The sequence below is a fragment of the Saccopteryx bilineata genome, chromosome 2 (assembly GCF_036850765.1).
Source record: "Saccopteryx bilineata isolate mSacBil1 chromosome 2, mSacBil1_pri_phased_curated, whole genome shotgun sequence".
Taxonomy (NCBI): domain Eukaryota; kingdom Metazoa; phylum Chordata; class Mammalia; order Chiroptera; family Emballonuridae; genus Saccopteryx; species Saccopteryx bilineata.
The window spans coordinates 388,035,208-388,055,266 of NC_089491.1; the positions used below are offsets into that span (position 1 = coordinate 388,035,208).

The window sequence follows — 20,059 nt, forward strand, 5'->3', positions numbered from 1 at the left end:
AAGGCCTGCACAGCCTGCTCCCCACCCAGCCCTGCAATGAGGGCCTTCTTGTTGAAGAAAATCTGAGAGACTCGGGGTACAGGCGGCTGGCTTCAGGCCCAAGTGCCTCCACCCCAGTGGATGCAGAATTCAGTGCTACCCTGGAGCCGGTGGCCCATCCATCACTCCTGCCCTTACGAGGAAGGCGCTGCAGGGTGGTGATGTGCAGGAGACTTGAGTTTCTTCTCGGGCGACAGACATTCATGAAGCAGTGAGAGCAGGAGAAGGGCAGAAGCTTCCATGGGGCATTGGAAACACACAGCAGCTTCCTCCTCCTCTTCCTCCTCCTCCTTCTCCTCCTCCTCCTCTTCCTCCTCTTATTCTTCTTTTTGTATTTTTCTGAAGTGATAAGCAGGGAGGCAGACGGATAGACTCCCGCATGCGCCCGACTTGGATCCACCCGGCATGCCCCCAGGGGGCGATGCTCTGCCCATCTGGGGCGTTGCTCCCGTGTGACCAGAGCCATTCTAGTGCCTAAGTTGGAGACCATGAAGCCGTCCTCAGTGCCCTGGTCAACTTTGCTCCAATGGAGCCTTGGCTGCAAGAGGGGAAGAGAGAGAGAGAGAGAGAGAGAAAGAAGAGAGGGAAGGGTGGAGAAGTAGATGGGCACTTCTCCTGTGTGCTCTGGCCAGGAATCAAACCTGGGACTTCCACATACTGGGCCGACGCTCTACCACTAAGCCAACCAGCCAGGGCCAGCTTATTATTTTTTAAATCAATTAAATTTAGAGAAAGAGTTAGGAAGGGAGAGAGACAGAGCAGGATGCATTCCTTTGCTGTTCCACTTAGTTGAGCACTCATTGGTCACGTTCTGTATGTGCCCTGACCGGGGATGGAACCTGCAGCCTTGGCGTTTCAGGACGATGTTCTTGATTGACTGAGCTACACAGCCAGGCCCATCATACAGGTCCTTGATTACTACATGTGAGACAGCCCCTGAAGTACCCCCCCCCCCCCGATACAACTGAGGATCCACCAGCCTGGGCAGGTAGGAGAAAAGGGCCGTGCCATTTGGGTTAAAATCACTCCGTCTGTACTCCCCTGATGGGGAAGGCTGAGGTACTGTGCTGTCAGCAGCCGATGAGCTGTGTGCGTCTGGTTTACCACGTTTTATCGCTAGATGGCATCCATCCAACGGACAGGGAAGCCGTGTGTGGCCCCAACCCCCGTACTTTCAGGAAAAACAGGATGTTTTTCAGAAAAAGAGATTAGACAGAATATTCTTAGCAAGCAGGCATGTTCTTTGCCAGCAGGCAACTTGGAAGACAGCTGCCCACGTGCAGTTGCCGAACTCCGGCCCCACCAGAAGGGTCAGAGCCCATCCCTCAGGCATTTCCATCCTGTTTTCTGTCGTCCCACAGAGATGACCCCATTGCTTCCAGAGGCGACGCCATTAGATGAGTCCATGTAGTGGGGAGGGGACCTTTGTTCATTATGAGCATTCATTGCTAAGGTTTAAAATCTTGCCACATGGAGTTTTTCAGACCTCTGAGGGTTTCCGTTAAGTGACGCTCACCTGTCTTCTCCACCTGTTCTGAATTCGTTGTCAGATAAGTTGACCAGGATGAGCTCCTAGGGCTCAACTTGAATGGGGAAAGAAATTTGAATTTTTTTTTAATCTCTTGCTGGCCTGCATCTCATTCAATCAGGATATGTTTTCCCTGGGTCTCCGGTCTGGGGTTCTGGGAAGACTTGAAAGCGGACACTGGGAGCCAGACTGGGGACAGGGGAGGTGGCAAGGGCCAGGCCGAGCCTTTCAGAGGCACAGCGATGACACTACTAGACCCGGGGGAGTTCACCTTTTTACACCTACTGCCCACTTCTGTATCTCTGTTAGTAGTAACATTTTCTAACCGCCCACGGGTTCCACAGTCATGGTGATTTATAAAGTAGGGAAGTAACTTTACTGTATAAAATTTATAAAGCAGAGTTACAGCAAGTTAAAGCAGATAATAATTACTTACCAAGTACTTCATGTCTGGTTTTCACTAAGTTTGGCAGAATAAATCTTTATAAAACAACTTACTATAGTTAAATCTATCTTTTTTTTTTTTTTTTTTTTTTTTTTTTTTTTGTATTTTTCTGAAGCTGGAAATGGGGAGAGACAGTCAGAGAGACTCCCGCATGCGCCCGACCGGGATCCACCCGGCACGCCCACCAGGGGGCGATGCTCTGCCCACCACGGGGCGATGCTCTGCCCCTCTGGGGCGTTGCTCTGTTGCGACCAGAGCCACTCTAGCACCTGGGGCAGAGGCCAAGGAGCCATCCCCAGCGCCCGGGTCATCTTTGCTCCAATGGAGCCTCGCTGTGGGAGGGGAAGAGAGAGATAGAGAGGAAGGAGAGAGGGAGGGGTGGAGAAGCAGATGGGCGCTTCTCCTGTGTGCCCTGGCCGGGAATCGAACCTGGGACTTCTGCACGCCAGGCCGACGCTCTACCACTGAGCCAATCGGCCAGGGCTAAATCTATCTTTTTATTTATATATACTTTGGTTGCTCCGCTACCGCCCACCATGAAAGCTGGAACGCCCACTAGTGGGCGGTAGGGACCAGGTTGACTGCCACTATACTAGAGAAGTGGGACTCTCCTGGAGTGTTAGGGTACCATAAGTCAACTCAGCCAATAGCGGCAGTCAGGTGACTCGGGTCGGAAGACCTTGGGTTAGTATCCTGGTTCTGCCAGTGACTTGCTGTGCGGCCTTGGCAAGCAACTGAACCTCTCTGAACCTCAGTTTCTCAGCTGTCAAAGTGGGGAGATGTCCCACCCTCGCGGGAGCAGTGTGAGGATGAATGAAGCAGAGTGTTGGGAGAAAGGCTCTGTGAATTGCGATGAGGAAGCACAAACACGGTAGCTAGTAAGTGACGGATGACGTAGTCCGTAAAAGGGTCTGCCAGGTGGTCCGAACAACATGTTCAGAAACAGTTGGCAATGAAGAGGGGTGCCCGTTCGGCCTTTTGGCGTGTTGTTGAGCTATTACATAGACAGAACTCGAGTCACTGATTGGGTTTTTTGCCTCAGACCCTGGGTCCAGAGCCGTTCTCTCCCGGGCAGGGCAGCTGTTTCTCTTGAAGTCTTGGCATGCACAGGGCTCAGAGGAGACCTGGACAAGCCTGGTGGCTGGGCCCAGCCTGGACAATCTTAATGCCTCAGTCAGAAATGTTTCCCTGGTGAAGGCGCCCACCTCAGGACTGGCTCCGGGTCCATCATCTCCACAGTTCCCCAGTGGCTCGCACCCAAGCCCGTCGCGCCCTGGTCTGGTGCGTTGAGCGGGGCCTCGGGGGTGGACCTTACTGACCGCCCTGCTTCTTCTCCGTGGCCTCTGCTGAGGGCGTCCCAGGAAACACAGCTGACTTGGGGGAGGTCTGGGAAACATCTCCCTGCCTTTGGAGGGGGGCGGGGAGCCGCGTGGACCGGGCTGAGAGGCTGAGGGTGAGAACCCAGGAGATTCAGTAGATTGGTCCAGACCGGTCAGACGCTCTTGACGCAGGGTGGACAGGACCGCAAATATTCCCCGCCGGACGGAGGAATGCTTGGCGAGGCCGCCTGTGGTGCATCTTGGACTCGGGGACAGATGTGCCCGCACTTGTGAAAGCACATCAGGGAAGATGAGGCCGGAGCCGAGCCGGGGGGCGTCTGGGGGAACGGTCGGGGGGCGTGTGCGCGGGGCCCGTGGGCTGTCCGTCCGCACCCCCGCTCCCCTGGGGACCCGTCCTCCCCCCGCCCGCAGGAAACGCGCCCTCCGGCCCCCCGCCCTCCAGTCCCCCGCCAGGCCCTTCCTGGCTCTGCTGCTTCTGGTTTCCATCAAGCAAGTAAGGCCCGTTTTTATTATTATTACTACTGTTATTGTTGTCAGTCGCAAATAAATTTCTGATTATAGGAGCAACGTTAGCTTCTTGTCAGCAATTTGGGAAATAAAAGAAAAAACAGTATTAGGACAATAATGATCAACCGTAATCCTAGCATTCCCAGTGCTTCACTGCTAATATTTTGTCATATTTTCTTCAAATCCTTTTTCTGTGCATTGTTTTCTTACCTGGCTGAAATGGTGATGCAGGGAACATTTTGTACCTTGGTTTCCCCTCTACATTATGGTCTAAGCATTTCCCATGTCCGTGTGGGTTCTGTAAACGGAGTTTAAATTGCTGCATGCGGCTCCTGTCTGTTCTTATTCTCTCCCAGTTGAGGATGTAGGTTGAGTGGATATTTCTTTTTATTTTTTCTTTCCTTTTCTTTCCCCTTCCTCCTTCCTTCCTTCCTTCCTTCCTTCCTTCCTTCCTTCCTTCCTTCCTTCCTTCCTCCCATCTTTCCTCCCTCCTTCCTTCTTGCTTCCTTCTTCCCTTCGTCTCTCCCTTCCTTCCTTCCTTCCTTCCTTCCTTCTTTTTTTATTTCTTCTTATTATTAATAATATAGACTGTTCATGTTTAAAAAAGTAAACTTATAAACCCACAGAAGTATAAATTTTGACTACAGCTCACTGTAGTGCCACCACCCAGAGATCTTTCATAGTCACATTTTGGGGTTCATACTACCAGATATTTTTCTACCACTTATTTATATATAGTATTAAAAAAAAACCCTAGGATAGTACTATGAGTGTTATCTTACAATCTGCTTTCTTTCTTAACAAATACACTAATAACATAGGTTAACATTTTTTATTGAACACTTACTATGTGTTAGGTTCAGGGCCAGGTGCCTCCCTTATATAGTCTCATGTCACGCTTTCAGTAATCCTGTAAGGGGAGTTTTATTAATCCCATTGGGAGATTGGACATTTTCTACATGAGTAAATGTAGCTCCATGAGATTTAAAGGCTCGAGGATGTATTCTAATGTGTGAAATCATTCTCTTCGGTTGGGCCTTTTGGTAGCGTGTCTTAGTCTCATCCAAGGAGATGAAACCTTTGTTCCCTCCCTTTCCAAGGTTCCATTTATACTGGGCCACGCTGCGAAGGAACCCTGGCTCCATTCATCTGAGTAAAGAAGGTGCCTTGAGGAGTGTTCTTTTATCTCTTTGGTCCACACACAGAGTTAGCTCCTGGTTGCAACCTCGGAATTAGTTCTAAACCCTTCCTGCCCCTCCAGAGGCAGGGCTGGGGGCCAGGTCTCAGGGGTGCACCTTGTCAGGCTTTCTTTCCAGCCGGGACCAAAGAGGCAGAAATGCCCTAGCAAACCTTCTGCATCCAGGTTCTCTCCGAGGCGGCCTGAAGCTGCCTGGCAGACTGTCGGTGGTTTCATGGAGTTCTCGCATGGTGGCAGACCCTTGGTTACTGACCAGAACACCCCTGAGGGGCAGGCAGCCCTGGCCTGCCTCCTACCCCAGGACTTAATCAGGGAGTGGCAGAGTCATTGTTGGGACAGTTAGCACAGAACCCTCACTCTGTTTCAGTCCTCTATCTCCTATTAAAACGGAATGCTTTCAGCGAGTTATCTGGTTTTGGTCACCTTCTATCCACAGCTGCGTCTCAGTGGCCTTGTAGGTACCCAGAGCCGCTACAGAACTTTGCACTTATCATAGATCACCTGGCTTAATGCCCACAGCAAGCCTCTGAGAAAAGTATTACTAAACCCATTTCACAGACAGGGAAGTTAAGAGTCACGAGAGTTAAATGATCACCAGCAATCATGTAGCTCATAAGCCATGGAGCTGTGTCTCTGCAGGGTGTTCAGTGAAATGTGTTCTTCCTCCCTCTGCATGCCTGGGGAGCTGTCGACGGGGGAATATTTCTATGTTCGAACAGCAGAATCTGCAGTGCCCCGGGCTGATGAGGGCTCAGCTGAGACAACCTTCATGCTTTACTCTGGTACCTTCATAATCCATAATGTGCCTGTCGGCGTGGCCACCCAGTGGGCTTTCAGAGCCTCTTGGCTCTGCTGTCCTGCAGGGCGTCTGGGATCCTGACAGCCCTCCTCTTAGTTCTCTGTCTTAAACTCCGTATTCTTCTCCAGATGTTTATATGACGAGGCTTTGTGTAGACGTCCACGGTGAAGCTTGCTCGTAGATGCACGGGTTATAAATGATCGTGGTGCGTTTTCCGGCAGGAAGTGGTCATAAAAATTCACTCAGTGGGAAATTCTCAGGGACAGTGTTGCTATTAAATTCAAGCAGTGAGATAATGCTGTTGCCTAGTTTTCTCCTCCTTCTCACAACGCACTTAAGCTAACGAGCAGTTGCTGGGGCATCCAAAGACATAAACTCTTGAAGGCTATTCAGGAAGTGAATTTGTGGCCCTTTCATACATTGCTGATGGGATTGTAAAAAGGTGCATACTTATGAATTAAAACTATTTTTTTGGCAATACTTCTTCATACTCTTTCAAAATGTGTACTCTGTGATCCAGAAATTCCAGTTCAAAGAATTTCTCTTGATAAAAAGGTCTTCAAATGTTTAACTGAGCCTGACCAGGTGGTGGTGCAGTGGATAGAGTGTCGGACTGGGATGTGGAGGACCCAGGTTCGAGACCCCGAGGCCGCCAGCTTGAACACGGGCTCATCTGGTTTGAGCAAGGCTCACCAGCTTGGATCCAAGGTCACTGGCTTGAGCAAGGGGTCACTCGGTCTGCTGTAGCCCCCCCCCCCCATCAAGGCACGTATGAGAAATCAATGAACAACTAAGGAGCCGCAAGGAAGAACTGATGTTTCTCATCTCTGTCCCTTCCTGTCTGTCTGTCCCTATCTGTCCTTCTCTCTGACTCTCTCTGTCTCTCCCACACACACACAAAAAAAGTTTAACTGAATATTTTCATTATAGCAAGCAGTTAAACCAACATAGATGACCAAAGCTAGAAATTTATTATTATTTATTGATTGATTTTTTAGAGACAGAGAGTCGAAGGACAGAGACAGAGAGAGAGAGAAAAGCATTCACTTGCTCCACTTTAATTATATGTTCATTGGTTGCATCCCATATGTGCCCTGAGAGGGGATCGAAAGCTCCAGAATTTAAAAAATGAATTATATCACATCCATCCCTAGAAAACTTTGTAGCTGTTAAAATGGTGTTTTAGAAGACCAGTTCTTGAAACGGGAATATATTCACAATATGTCTTCTCCTGAAAAAGAAGCCACAGAACAATCAATTTAAAGTCAGCAGAAGGCTTTTCTCCTCCGTTTTCCTGAATCCCTTCACAGTCAAGTTCGTCTCTGACACTGTTCCCTCAGCAAGAAGAAGAGGAATCAGAATCCAGCTGGACTTTTCCAGTTAGAAAACGTCCACCCGTGAATCCCCTTTCCTCATGACCGGGTTTGGGTCTGGCTGTGATTGAACGTGGATTTGCCTCTTGTGTTTTTGGTGTCTTTAGGACAAGTAGCTGGGAAGATAGTGCGAGTTTGTCTGGCCCCTCTTAGACTGACCAAATTCAGTGTTCCTTATGGTTTGCCTTTGTTTTCTGTTTTGTTTTTAGCATGGCTATTAGTCATGGCAAAGAGCAGGGGATAGGGAAATGTTAGTGCAGGGACAGCTCACATATATGACTGATTTTATTGTCCCTTCCTCAGCCAAGTCCCAGTGAGATCCCCATGAGATCTCCAAAAACACACACAGCACTTTATTCAAGAAAAGTTCTTGCTTTTGTGACTTGGAAGATCCTGGAAGTTTATGATTTGTTTATGAACCTCCCTGCTAAATTTATAAAAATAATATAAAGTTAGTTATGGTCCCATTAGGGTGTAAAACATCCAAATGTGTTAATAAACATTTATCTTTCCTCTAGGGCCATAATGCCAAGTGATATATTGTTATAACGGGGACTTAAAACTCAACGGAAACTGAAATCAGAGGGATCGACACCAATGATTTCATCATCATTATGCCCATCATGATCACTTACTGGCGAATCCCCTGGCTCCCAAATGGTGTTTAGGGCACCCCCAGGGCACTGTGAATTCACGGGGGTGCTGTAACGTATTTTAATTTTCTGAGGGAAGCGGCGGTCCGTGACACTTGCCAGATGCTGTGTGAATTACCAGCTCGAGGTAGTCCGTGGTTTCCATGTTGGAGCATGCCGCGTGCCTTTCCCTGAGGTTGTATTTTTGCAAAGCTGGGTTTTCTGACATTTCTGTGCTGTAAAAGCAAGTACTGCACAAACATCAGAGTGGAACAAAGGCGGTAGTGTCCAAGCTGAGTCTGAGGTTTGAGAAGTTGGGGAGGGGTGCCCAGGCCCAGGGGCGCTAAACTGTCAAGATGTAAATAGTTACTCAGTTGTTTGGACCTACCTACTTCATAAGCAGGACTTCAGATACTTCTCTTGGCTTAAGGGCGCTGTGGAATCGTGAGTGAGACACCCAACGCAGCCAGGGATTGAGAAAGTTGGGGACTCTGTGGTCTAATGATGCCCGTGTTAAGTCTTCAAAAAGTTGGCTCCATGGCTTTCTGGAAGAAAAGCAAGGAGCTACTCACAGACCCCAACTTACAGGCTAAAGCAGGGGTCGGGAATCTATAGCCTGCGAGCCAGATGTGGCTCTTTTGATGGCTGCATCTGGCTCGCAGACAAATCTTTAATAAAAAAAAATAATAACGTTAAAAATATAAAACATTCTCTTGTATTACAATCCATTCATTTCCTACCGCTCATGTTCATGGTTGCAGGTGGCTGGAGCCAATCACAGCTGTCCTCCGGGACAACACCAAATCTTTATTGGATAATGAGTAACGTACACAAGCTGTTGTATGGCTCTCATGGAATTACATTTTAAAATATGTGGTGTTCATGCCTCTCTCAGCCAAAAAGGTTCCTGACCCCTGGGCTATAGTATTGGGGTGGGATAAGTTGGGCAGAGAGCAGAGGGTAGACTCGACTAATTATTCAAGAGGTAAAAACTGGCTACCTGTTAAGTTCATAGATTATTTTTTTGATTGTTGGTTTTATCTTGTATATATTTGTGTGTGTGTGTGTTTGAACACCTTTCAGTGGGGTATTTCCCGATGTACAGTAGACTCCTTCACTCCCTGCTGTTCTACCTGTCCTGCTTCAGTCTTCCAGGTTATCCACCTGGCCCAAGAAAGCATCTGAGTTTGTTAACCCTTGTGAGAGGAGACAGAGTCTCCAAGTCAATGATGAATGGATTGATCTAGCCCAGTTGACATATGTAAACCCTCCCATGTTCATGCCCCTCTTCCTCCGCTCCACCCCACAACTGCCCCTATGTCTTTAGCTGGGAAATGAGGGAGAATGAGGACAGTAACTCCTGCCCAGTACTAGCGCCTTTTATTCAGAGATGAAAGGCACATCTCAATCCTCAGAGAATGTATGGGGGTCTGACTGGTGGTGGTGCAGTGGATGCTGGGGTCCCAGGTTTGAAACTCTGAGGTCGCCAGCTTGAGCATGGGCTCCCCGGTTTGAGCATGAGATCATCAACATAATCCCATGGTTGCTGGCTTAAGCCCAAGGTCACTGGCTTGAGCAAGGGGTCACTGGCTCAGCTGGAGCCTCCCAGTCAAGGTACATAGGAGAAAGCAATCAATGAACAACCACAGATGATGGACCATTGGAATTAGTCATGTGTGGGGTCAAAAAACTCTGAAGAATTACTAGGTGGAGACTTCAGTGTGAGAGGGGGTCACATATGAGCAGGGCTCATCAGGCTTGAGTTGAGAGATGACTAGAGAGTGAGCCAGGTGGAGCCATGCGTAGGAGGGCACACCAGAGGAAAGTGCAGAGATACGATGTCATGAAAGAGGGGCTTGGGACTGGGTGGCTGAGTTACACCTTGAGTCAGCAAGGCCGAGGGGGCTGGACCTCAGACAGGAGAGCCCTGTGCCCAGGCTGCTCTGTGGCCCTATGGCTCAGGGACAGAGTGAGGGAGAGACCGCGGCACCAGGTCAGCGGTGGAGAAAATGGGAGGCAGGGCTGGACAGGAGAGGGATTTAGGAGGACAGAATCTGGTGCCCGGGTGGATGTGGGGGTGACGGAGAAGCAGGAGTGGAGGGAAACTCCTGGTTTCTGGTCTGTGATGGGGACGACACTGGTGCCAATACTGAGCCACTAGGGAGAGGGCCTGTCTGGGAGCAGAGGGTGATGGGGTAAGGATGCCACGTGACTTCGTATGCCAGCCAATCATATACAGTCGAGCCTTGAACATTATGGGTTTGAACTGCCTGGATCCACTTATACATGGATTTTAAAAATAAAGACCTGTACTGTTTTGATCCTCAGTTGGGAGTCCAAGGAAGTGGAGGCCGACTGTACGCGCTGATCCACACCGTTTTATACAGGGGAAGCGAGCGTCCGCAGAGCTCGGTATCGGCAGGGAGTCCTGGAGCCAGTCCCCTGAAGATACCAGGGGAAACTAAGTTCTGGGGGTGTCAGTAATAGGATCTCCACCTCTCATTGTGAAGGAACATGGGAGTGGGGATACATACACTTGTGGCCATCTTTGGTAAAAGTCAGACACGGATTGCTGCCTGCATGGCCCGGGGTGGTGGTGTCGGCACCCCCTAACTAGCCCCAGCATCGTTCAAGGTCAACTGTACTTGTCTTACTTTAGCAGCTTCTAAGTCCTTTAGGGCAGAGGACGTGTCTTGTTCATTTTTGTACCCCCTTCATTCCTCCCGAATGCAAAACCTGGGCCACTGTAAGCACTCTATAAAAACGAGTCAATTAAAGAAGAAAAATCCCCTTTTAAAGCCAGAAGAAGTGGTACAGAGACACAACCAGAAGTCGTTAGCCAGCTCAGTTACCTGGAAGGAAGGCCCCAAGAGGATGTTCGTTATATCTGAGGTTCTATGGGAGAGAGAGTTCATATCAGAGAGGAAAGCGTGCCCCAAAGACTAGGGCCATCATTAGCGCATCTGTCTGACCAACGTCTTCAACGCCAGACCTCAGGCATCTCGGAGGGAAGGTGCAGGTGCTTGCAGTTCCTGTGGCCGTTCTCTGACCCAGACTGAGCCTCTCAGTGTGCAGGCCTCCCTTTGACATCCGCATGGCCTGAGAAGCACCTTGCTCTTTGTCCGGTAGGCTGTGCAACTACAGGACGGGCACGTCGCATCCTCCTGAGATGTCAGCCTCACTTGAAGACTTCGAAAAGAATCTTCCGGCCCTGGCCGGTTGGCTCAGTGGTAGAGCGTCGGCCTGGCATGCAGGAGTCCCGGGTTCGATTCCCGGCTAGGGCACACAGGAGAAGCACCCATCTGCTTCTCCACCCCTCCCCCTCTCCTTCCTCTCTGTCTCTCTCTTCCCCTCCCGCAGCCAAGGCTCCATTGGAGCAAAGTCGGCCCGGGCGCTGGGGATGGCTCTATGGCCTCTGCCTCAGGCACTACAATGGCTCTGGATGTAACAGAGCAACGCCCCAGATGGGCAGAGCATCGCCCCCTGGTGGGCGTGCTGGGTGGATCCCGGTCGGGTGCATGCGAGAGTCTGTCTGACTGCCTCCCCGTTTCCAACTTCAGAAAAATACACACAAAAAAAAAAAAAAAAAAAAAAAAAAAGAATCTTCCATCGTTGCATTAGAACCAACATGATTACATTATGGAGGGAATGTAAGATTCACATGTATCTTTTCAATAGAACATGACGCCAAAGACATTCTGTTTCTTGGGACAGGCTGTGACGGGTGCTTCGATGGCAGGTTTGAGAATCATGGTAGGAGATGGTACAGCAAGGCCACCTCTGTGCTTGCGGCTAACTAGGGGCTCACCATAGTTGTTTCTGCTCAGGTTCCAGGATCTCTCCTTGAGGAGACAACTCGAAAGTGGGCCCAGTACAGAGAGAAGTGCCTCAGAGACTTACTCAAAGAACCGTCTGGTAAGCATGCGTATCTGCTATTTATGGCTGTGGAACAAATGGTCCCCAAGCTTAGCGGCTTAAAACTGGGATAATAATTACTTGCTGTCTCTCAGTTTCTGTGGGCCAGGAGTTCAGACCGAGCACATTGGGGGTAGATTGTTCCTGCTTTACAATGCCTGGAGTTTAGTTGGAAGATTTAAAGACAGGGGCCTGAAATCAACCGAAGTCTTGTTCACACCCACGTCTGCCGGTTGATGCCGGCTCTTGGCTGCGAGCCGAGTTGAGAATGTTGGCCAGAAAACTTCCACGTGGCTTTGCCATATGGCCTGGGCTTCCTCACAGCATGGTGGCTGGGTTCCAAGGACAAGCATGGCCAGAGGCCAGGTTGCCTTTTATGACTTAGCCTTGGAAGTCAGTTCTGTTGTGTTCAGTTGGTCAGACACTTACAGAGCCTTACCCAGGTTCAAGGGGAGGGACCCCAGCCTCTCATTGTAAAAGAGCAGGTGAGAGGGTGAGAGGGGACACATACACTTGTGGCCATCTTTGATCAAAGCCATCTGTCACAGCATATTCACCACCTCATCACGTAACTTGAACAACTGCCATGGATCGACCTGGAAATCCGTTGAGTGTTGGGGTGGGGGTGGAGGGCCTCCTTCCCCGGTGTTAACCGGAGCTGCGTCGTGACACAGCTCTTACCCAGATCTACACTAGGTTCAGCGCATCCTAACACATTTGTTAACGGTTCGGTCGGTCCGCAGCCTCTCCCGCCCACAGTCCTGACTCTTCGGTGTGTCCAGATGATTTTTCTTTTCTCTATAAAGGAGCATTGGCTCACTGCCTCCGAGCCCTGAGGACTGTGGATGCAAGCTGCCCCTTTCTTGTTTTCCTGGCTTTTTATTTTTATTTTTTTGATCACCTCATTCAGGGTCTGGAGGTTGACAAGACACCATAAACACTCAGTTCCTTTTCCTGACCCAAAGGCAGTGCCAACTCTCAAGCCACACCTTCTCCCTTCAGCCTGGGCAGCTGCGATCACAGTTGCCTTGGACAAGAAGTGTTCTCCACTTTGGTCAAAGGAGAGCAGGGCCCCTCCGACTGGAGCCACACTTTGAGCAGCTCCGCACCACGTCACACAGATGGGGAGGCGGCACCTGGCAGCTGGACCCGTCAGGTGTTTGAGTCGGGTCATCTTCACCTGGCAGACTGGCGTTTGTAGGGTCCCCGGGTCAGGACCCTGGCTGTTCACCCTGAGTTCTAGCCTACTAGAGGGCAGATGGTGGGGGACGGTGCCTGGTCTGCAGGGGTGAGGAGCCCGCAGTGTAGACCTTTGGGGATCCATCCTCAAACTCCTCCCTCTGATACCAGGTAGCCCATCAGGCTAGGGCTTCTTGTCACCATGTATGGGGGCAGACATCATCCCCTGAGCTTGAGATGGCTCCGATATTTCGTAGATTAACAGATTAATATTCCAGTGGAGAAATATGGCCAGGGAGTGCCTCTGTCAGGTGCACAGGACAGAACGCTTCGCCTCTGCAGATGCCCTTAGAGCCACCAGGTCCTTCTGAACATTTCACAGTCAGGGCGTTCCAGGATCTAACTGGCGAAGGCTTGGCAATTATTGAGTTCATGATTCCATGATGGTTGACCCTCCAAGTGTCCTCCTGACCCTGAGTTCCTGTGCGAATTCAGTTCGTGTACAGTAAACCAAGTTTAGCATGGCGTGCACATTGACGTCATCCATGGGATCGCTGCCGGGGGACGCGTGGGCTGGTCAGAGCCGCAGTGCACGGGGCCGGGTGAAGCCTTCCTGTCTCCTGCACGGTGCTCCTCATCCCTGACCTGTCTGAAGAGCGGGTTGCCCAAGCCGATCCCTGTGCAGGTGATCACAGCTTCCGAGGCCAGGAAGGCGGGCACCAGGCTCCTGGTGTCTGTGCCCCCATTACTGGGCCTGATGTTCCAGCATTGCTGCTCATTCAGCCCTTCTTCTCTCTGCAGGCATCTTCTGTAACGGAACCTTTGATCGGTATGTGTGCTGGCCTCATTCTGCCCCAGGAAATGTCTCTGTTCCCTGCCCTTCATACTTACCTGGGTGGCGTGAAGGTAATGCCTTATTTCTACCAATTTCTGACAGTTTCCTCCAAGGCTAGTCCCTCTTGGGCAAACCAGCGAAGAGGTGGTCAGAGAAAGGGTGGCCACCAGGTGTTGTTTTTCTCCTCCCACAAAAGGTTTCCTTCTAAGCCGTCGGCAATACACCTTCCTTCTTCTCTCCGCTCCTCTTATTTTCCTGCAATCCTTCTGTGCCCGGATGTTCTATTAATGTAATCATCCTCTCTCCTTTGAAGTGATAAAGTCCAGGCCTGCCTTCCACAGAATTGGCTGCAGGGAGTGTAAGAAGTAGCACCGTCTCGTAGAGGAGAAAGAGGTGGAGAGAAAGCTTGGGACGCTCCCACCCGTGCCACTTTGGCTTGTCAGATAAAGAGCAAAGACATCAAAAGCACCCTTGCAGCAGGACTGGAAGGAAGTGCCGTTGAACTGGTGTTTTTAAGCCTTATGGGACTTAGATGGAGAGTTTAACCGCTCAACGTGCCTTGGTCCTGCTTAACGCAAGTGACCACCTGCTCAGCCATTCCCTCCCAGGGCCTTTGTCCACCCGTGTCTGTCTATCCACCCAACTTTAATCATCGGCTTGCAACTTTCAATCCTCTAGAGCAGAGGTCTCAAACTCAACTCAGCATGTGGGCCGCAGAGGAAGATCACAGCCATTCGGCGGGCCGCACTAGGTCTACAAAAGGCAACTGTTACGCAACACTTTTCTCACTGCAGTTGAAAACAAAAAAAAATCAGTACAACAAGCACAATCGTACATGCAGTTTACTCAATGTCACAAAACGACCAGAAACTGTAGTTCGCATCACAACTGCTGTTAACTAAGCTAATATCTAGCTAGGATGCTAGAGAAATGAAAAATACAAGTAGGCCCCTAGGCTTACTTAATTTTATCCAAAATATTTTGAACTTCGTGGATTAGTCTGCGGGCCGCACAAAATTGTTCAGCGGGCCGTGAGTTTGAGACCCCTGCTCTAGAGCATTTCTCAGACGACTCCCCACAAGTGCAATGGCCCCTGCCTTTGTGAGGCCTCGTGTGTACCTGTGCGGTGCCCCATCATGGCATCTGCAACACTGGGTGACACTTTGATTTGCACGCCTCCTCCCTCGCGAGAGTGGGAGCCATGCCTCCTTCGTCTTTGCATCCCCGAGCACAGGACAATTATGGCTGGCACAGAGAACAGTGTCAGGTGCCCTCACTGCCGTTCACTCCTTCAACAAATACTTGTCAAAGACCTACTGTGTGCCAGGCATTGTTTTAAGCATGTAGGATATATTTGTGACCAAAAACAGAATAAAATTCCTCTCCTTGTAGAGGCTCACATTCCAGCAGCAGACAAACAATGATCATGGAACATCATATATGAGCAAATGATAGAGTGTGTTTGAATGTGGTGTATTTTAAACAAGACAGGAGGGAGAGAGATGGGAAGGTTGGAATGGGCTTTATGACAAGGTGATGTTTTGGTTAAAACATAGAGGGTAAAGGATTTAGCCAATAGGGAAAGAGTGTTCAGAAGGGGAGGAGTTAAAGATGCAAATTGATGCTCTATTGGACAGCATGTCTGAAGTGGGCAGGAAGCAATAGGAGGTGAGGTCAGAGAGCACTGGGGCCACACCTCACAGGACTGATGGGAGATCATAAGGACTCGTTTTCAGAGAGCCCTTGGGTGACTCTGAGTGAGGCATGGCATGGCGCGGCTGAGGTCTGTCTGAGCTCATTCTGACTACTGGGTTAACCGTGGCTGGTGAGTACTGGAGGTGTGCACAAGCATTAGAGGCGTGCACAACAATCAGGGTGAGAGACTATGGTGGTCCCAGCTGGGGTGGCAGCAGGGGTGAGAGGCAGGGCTTGGACATCGGAAGGTCGGGACAGCAGGATTGGCCGGTGGCCCAGACGAAGGGGAGGACAGACAGGCAGGAAACAAGGACCACCCTGAGGTCCGCACCAGAGTCCAGGAAGATGGGGTTGCCATCAACAGGTGGAGAATCCAAGGGCAGAGCGGGTTTGGGGAGAAGCCAGGAGTTTGGTTTAGGGAATGTTTTTTGAGATGTCAATTAGACACCCTAATAAAACGGTCAGGTGGGCAGGTGAAGGTACCATGTTGGGATCAAAACATTCAGTTCAGCAAATAGTCTCCTGGCTGATTGTGCAGTGGTTAGAGCATCATCCTTGAAGCAGCAGGGTCTCTGGCTTAATCCGGAGGGCGCAGGCGTGACCCCAAAGTCACCAGCTCAAGACCCGGTCAGGGCACATATGAGAAGCAATCAACGGCACAACTAGGTGAAATAATGAGTTGATGCTTCTCTCTCTTTCTCAAAATAAATGAGTAAATAAGCACAGCAAATAGTTATTGCTGGCCTGTGACCTGCTGGGTCAGGAGCAGGAAGTTCCGACAAATTTTAATTGCTCATTTGCAAGTCCAGTCCCCGGTCGGTCCTCCAGGTAGGAGGGCGGTCCCTCTGGGGAAAGGCTCATGGAATAGATGTGGTCGAGTCATAGCAGCTGTGGTTACGGGCAGTGGGCTCTGCCGGTCACTCGCACACACTCACTTTCACTCAGCCCCCCCCCCCACTGCAGACACCCCCCCCCCAATGCAGAGGCTCAGTGCCATCCTCATGCCCGGCTCTGATGACGGAACCGGACGGCACAGAGTTCGTCCGGGAGGTTCGGTCCCGAGGCCACAAAGCTCGTAAGAGGCTGAGCAGGCCCCGTCCACCGCTTTCTCTTCTTCATGCGGCCACCTCTTGAGCCTGGGGAGGAGATGTCCCCCTGAGCACGTGCCAGGAGCCCGGCGCGGGGGACCAGCTGGCCTGCGCCAGGAGCGCTGCTCCCTCTGAGTTACTGGGGGCTGTTCCAGCCCCGGGGACTTTGGTAAACCCAGCAACCATGAGCAGATCATGGATTCTTACGAAGTATAGGGACTTTCGTGTTTTTCTTTCTGTCCCAAATAAACAGTAGGAATGTTAATAACTCCCCCTGTCCCTGGTGGGGGCGGGGGAGTAAAATCCCCTTTCCCTGGGATTTTCCGCAGCTCCGTGGGGAGGCCCGGGCCCCATCACATGCTGCGGGGGAGGCGGGTGCTCTCTGACCAACCCCCCAGAGCGGTGTTTACTTTCAGGGAACCCGGGGAGGGCCTACAGACACTGCTCGGCCTGGGGCACTTGGCAGACGCGGGGCAACACCACGGACGTCTGGCAGGACGACTCCGAGTGCTCTGAGAGCCACAGCCTTGAGGAAAACGTGAGTCTGCTTGGCGCAGGGACACCGTGCTGGGGCCTGAGCACACCCTGCTGCCCGCTGCCCCGCTGCCGCCGCCGCCGGGGTCCCGCATGGCCGGCTGGCTTCAGGGGCCACGTGGAGGGCCTTCCCACCACTTGTCTGTCCCAGACTCACCGAGGGAAGGTCCTCAGTCCCACGAGGCGGCACCCTTTCCCCTCCGTGGCAGCCGCTAAATTTCTTCTACTTGAACCCCTCAGGGAAGTCAGTCAGCCGTTCAGCGAGGTACTAGCCTCGTCACCGCTGTCCCCTCTGACTCGGCTGTTTGGTGGCTTCCCCTTCTTGTCATTCAGGTTCAGTTTCAACGTCCTCTACAAAATAAAGTCATCCGTGGCCACCCCACCAAGAATCCCTTCCATGGTCACGTTCCATCACAGCCCTGTCACCTTCTGACAGGCGTCTGTGTCATTTGACTTTCAAAAATAAAAAAACAAAACCAAACTTCTGTTAAGATATATATATGACATTTTATACCATCTGAAAGGTCTGTCAATTGCCTTTATATGTGTGGGTCGGTGCCAGGACAATTCAATGGGGAGAACTAACCTTGGCAACGAACAGTGCCAGGATATATATCAACAACTCCTCCCCTTGATTCACACTGTCGATACAGAATGAATGAGAACCAGATCACAGACCTAAATGGAAGCATCCAGTCTGTTAAACTTCTAGGAAAAAATATAGCTGAACATCTTAAGGCACTGGGTTAGGTAAAGTTTTAAAAAATAGGATTGAAAACATATACTGCATAATAAAAAAAAAAGTTGACAAATTAGACTTTAGCAAAATTAAAAAAGAAACTTCTGCTCTTCTATAGACATCGTTAAAAAAAATAAAAGGGCAAGTCACAGAATGGGAGAGAATCCTTGCAAAATACATATCTGACAAGATATTTATATCTAGATTATATAAAGAACATTTACAGTGCAAAAACAAGACAAACAATTTAATTTAAAAGATGGCCAAATATTTGAACAGATAGTTTACCAAATAAGATTTACAGATTGCAAAGAAGCCCATGAAATGATTCACAACTAGAGAAGCACTAGAGAAGCACAAATTAAAACCACAGATACTGGCCCTGGCTGGTTGGCTCAGCGGTAGAGCGTCGGCCTGGCGTGCGGGGGACCCGGGTTCGATTCCCAGCCAGGGCACATAGGAGAAGCGCCCATTTGCTTCTCCACCCCCCCTTCCTCTCTGTCTCTCTCTTCCCCTCCCACAGCCAAGGCTCCATTGGAGCAAAGATGGCCCGGGCGCTGGGGATGGCTCCTTGGCCTCTGCCCCAGGCGCTAGAGTGGCTTTGGTCACAGCAGAGCGACACCCCGGAAGGGCAGAGCATCACCCCCTGGTGGGCAGAGCGTCGCCCCTGGTGGGCGTGCCGGGTGGATTCCGGTCGGGCGCATGCGGGATTCTGTCTGACTGTCTCTCCCCGTTTCCAGCTTCAGAAAAATACAAAAAAAAAACACAAAAAAACCCCCCACAGATACAACTCCGTACCCATTAGAATGGCTAAAAGTTAAAAGACTGATTATACGAAGTGTTCATAGAACCCAGAGCAGCTGGAGCCCTCAGACACTGCTGGTGGGAATGAAAACCGGCCCCACTTATGTCAAAAACAGTTTGGCAGTTTCTCAAGAAGCTAAAACACAACCATACTACTCCACCCTGCTACATCTAGACAGTTATCTGGAGAAATAAAAATCCATGGTTACATAAAAAGTTGTCCAGAAAAATTTCAAAGCAACTTTATTTGTAAAAACTAAACTCTGAAAACTATCCAAATGTTCATCAATAGGTGAACAGATCAATAAATTGTGGTACCTTCACAGTGGAATACTACTCAGCAATAAGAAGGAAATGAACTGTTGATACGTGCTATAATATGGATGGATCTCGAAATAATTATTCCAACGGAACTAAGTCTTACCAAAAGAGAGTACATATTACAAGATTTCATTTTATATAAAATTTTAGAAAATGCAAACTGAAATAACAGAAAGCAGACCAGTGTTCGCTTGGGCCGTGGAGGCCAGAAAGTAGTGAGAGGGGACGCATTGCAAAGGACCAACCAGGAACTTTTGGGAGGTGATGGAAATGTTCATTATCCTGAATATGGTAATGAAATCACGGATCTATTCACATCCAAATTCATTAAGGTTGATGCTTTAAGTGTGTGCAGTTTATTGAACATCAGTGTTACTTCCACGACACTGATAAAAGTTATGGAGAAGTGTAAGACATAATTTAGCAGGTAATAAGTATGCCCAGTGGCTTCTTCTTACAAAATTTACTTAGAACTGCTACCAAACTTTTGTTTCTAAATAAACTTTGTAGAAGAATCCACAGGATCTCGATGGCAGTATGCATGGCGGATTGGATGAGGAGGTGAGATTCCATGGGGAGAGCTGACTTAAAATGGAATTTTTAGTAAATTATCTTTTATTCACAATCAGGCTATTCTGGGACCCACAGAAAAATATTCCAGTGCTTTATTAGGTCTTTGTCTAAGAGGTCATCTATGAAAAGTGGTTTTAGGAAGGAAACAGCCAGTTGGAAATGTGGCCCAACCTTCCAGAGAGAGGGACCACGATACTCCAGGGACAGCACACCCCGAGGCAGAGAACCTGTCCTCATTCCCAAGACACCCTCTAGTCCACACACAGTGTCCCCAGGACACTGTGAGTCTCGGTGCACCAATGCTGGGCTGTGGGGCCAGCCGTAAAGGTTTGACCCAGGGTGGGCTCTTTGCTCATCAAGACGCCTTGGCCTCTGAGACGGTCCAGAGAGATGTCTAAGCTCACCGTACTCGGATGTCAACAAGGATAGGGCGCATGCTTAAAACCTTGGTGTTCCCGGACCCGGAGCTCGGGACTGGGGACCACAGCCGTCTTGCTCGGTGATCGTGTCTACTC

The 20,059-nt window shown here is 50.0% G+C and overlaps 1 protein-coding gene across 1 annotated transcript in view; it reads left to right on the top strand.

Annotated features, from left to right (window-relative positions):
- The first annotated feature begins 3,641 nt into the window (after positions 1-3,641).
- Positions 3,642-20,059, top strand: part of GLP2R (glucagon like peptide 2 receptor) — a 50,559-nt gene continuing 34,141 nt past the window's right edge. The window contains exons 1-4 of the mRNA XM_066254588.1: positions 3,642-3,845; positions 11,689-11,776; positions 13,757-13,861; positions 16,990-17,111. Of these exons, the coding sequence (XP_066110685.1) occupies positions 3,642-3,845; positions 11,689-11,776; positions 13,757-13,861; positions 16,990-17,111 (519 nt within the window). The remainder of the gene's footprint in view (positions 3,846-11,688; positions 11,777-13,756; positions 13,862-16,989; positions 17,112-20,059) is intronic.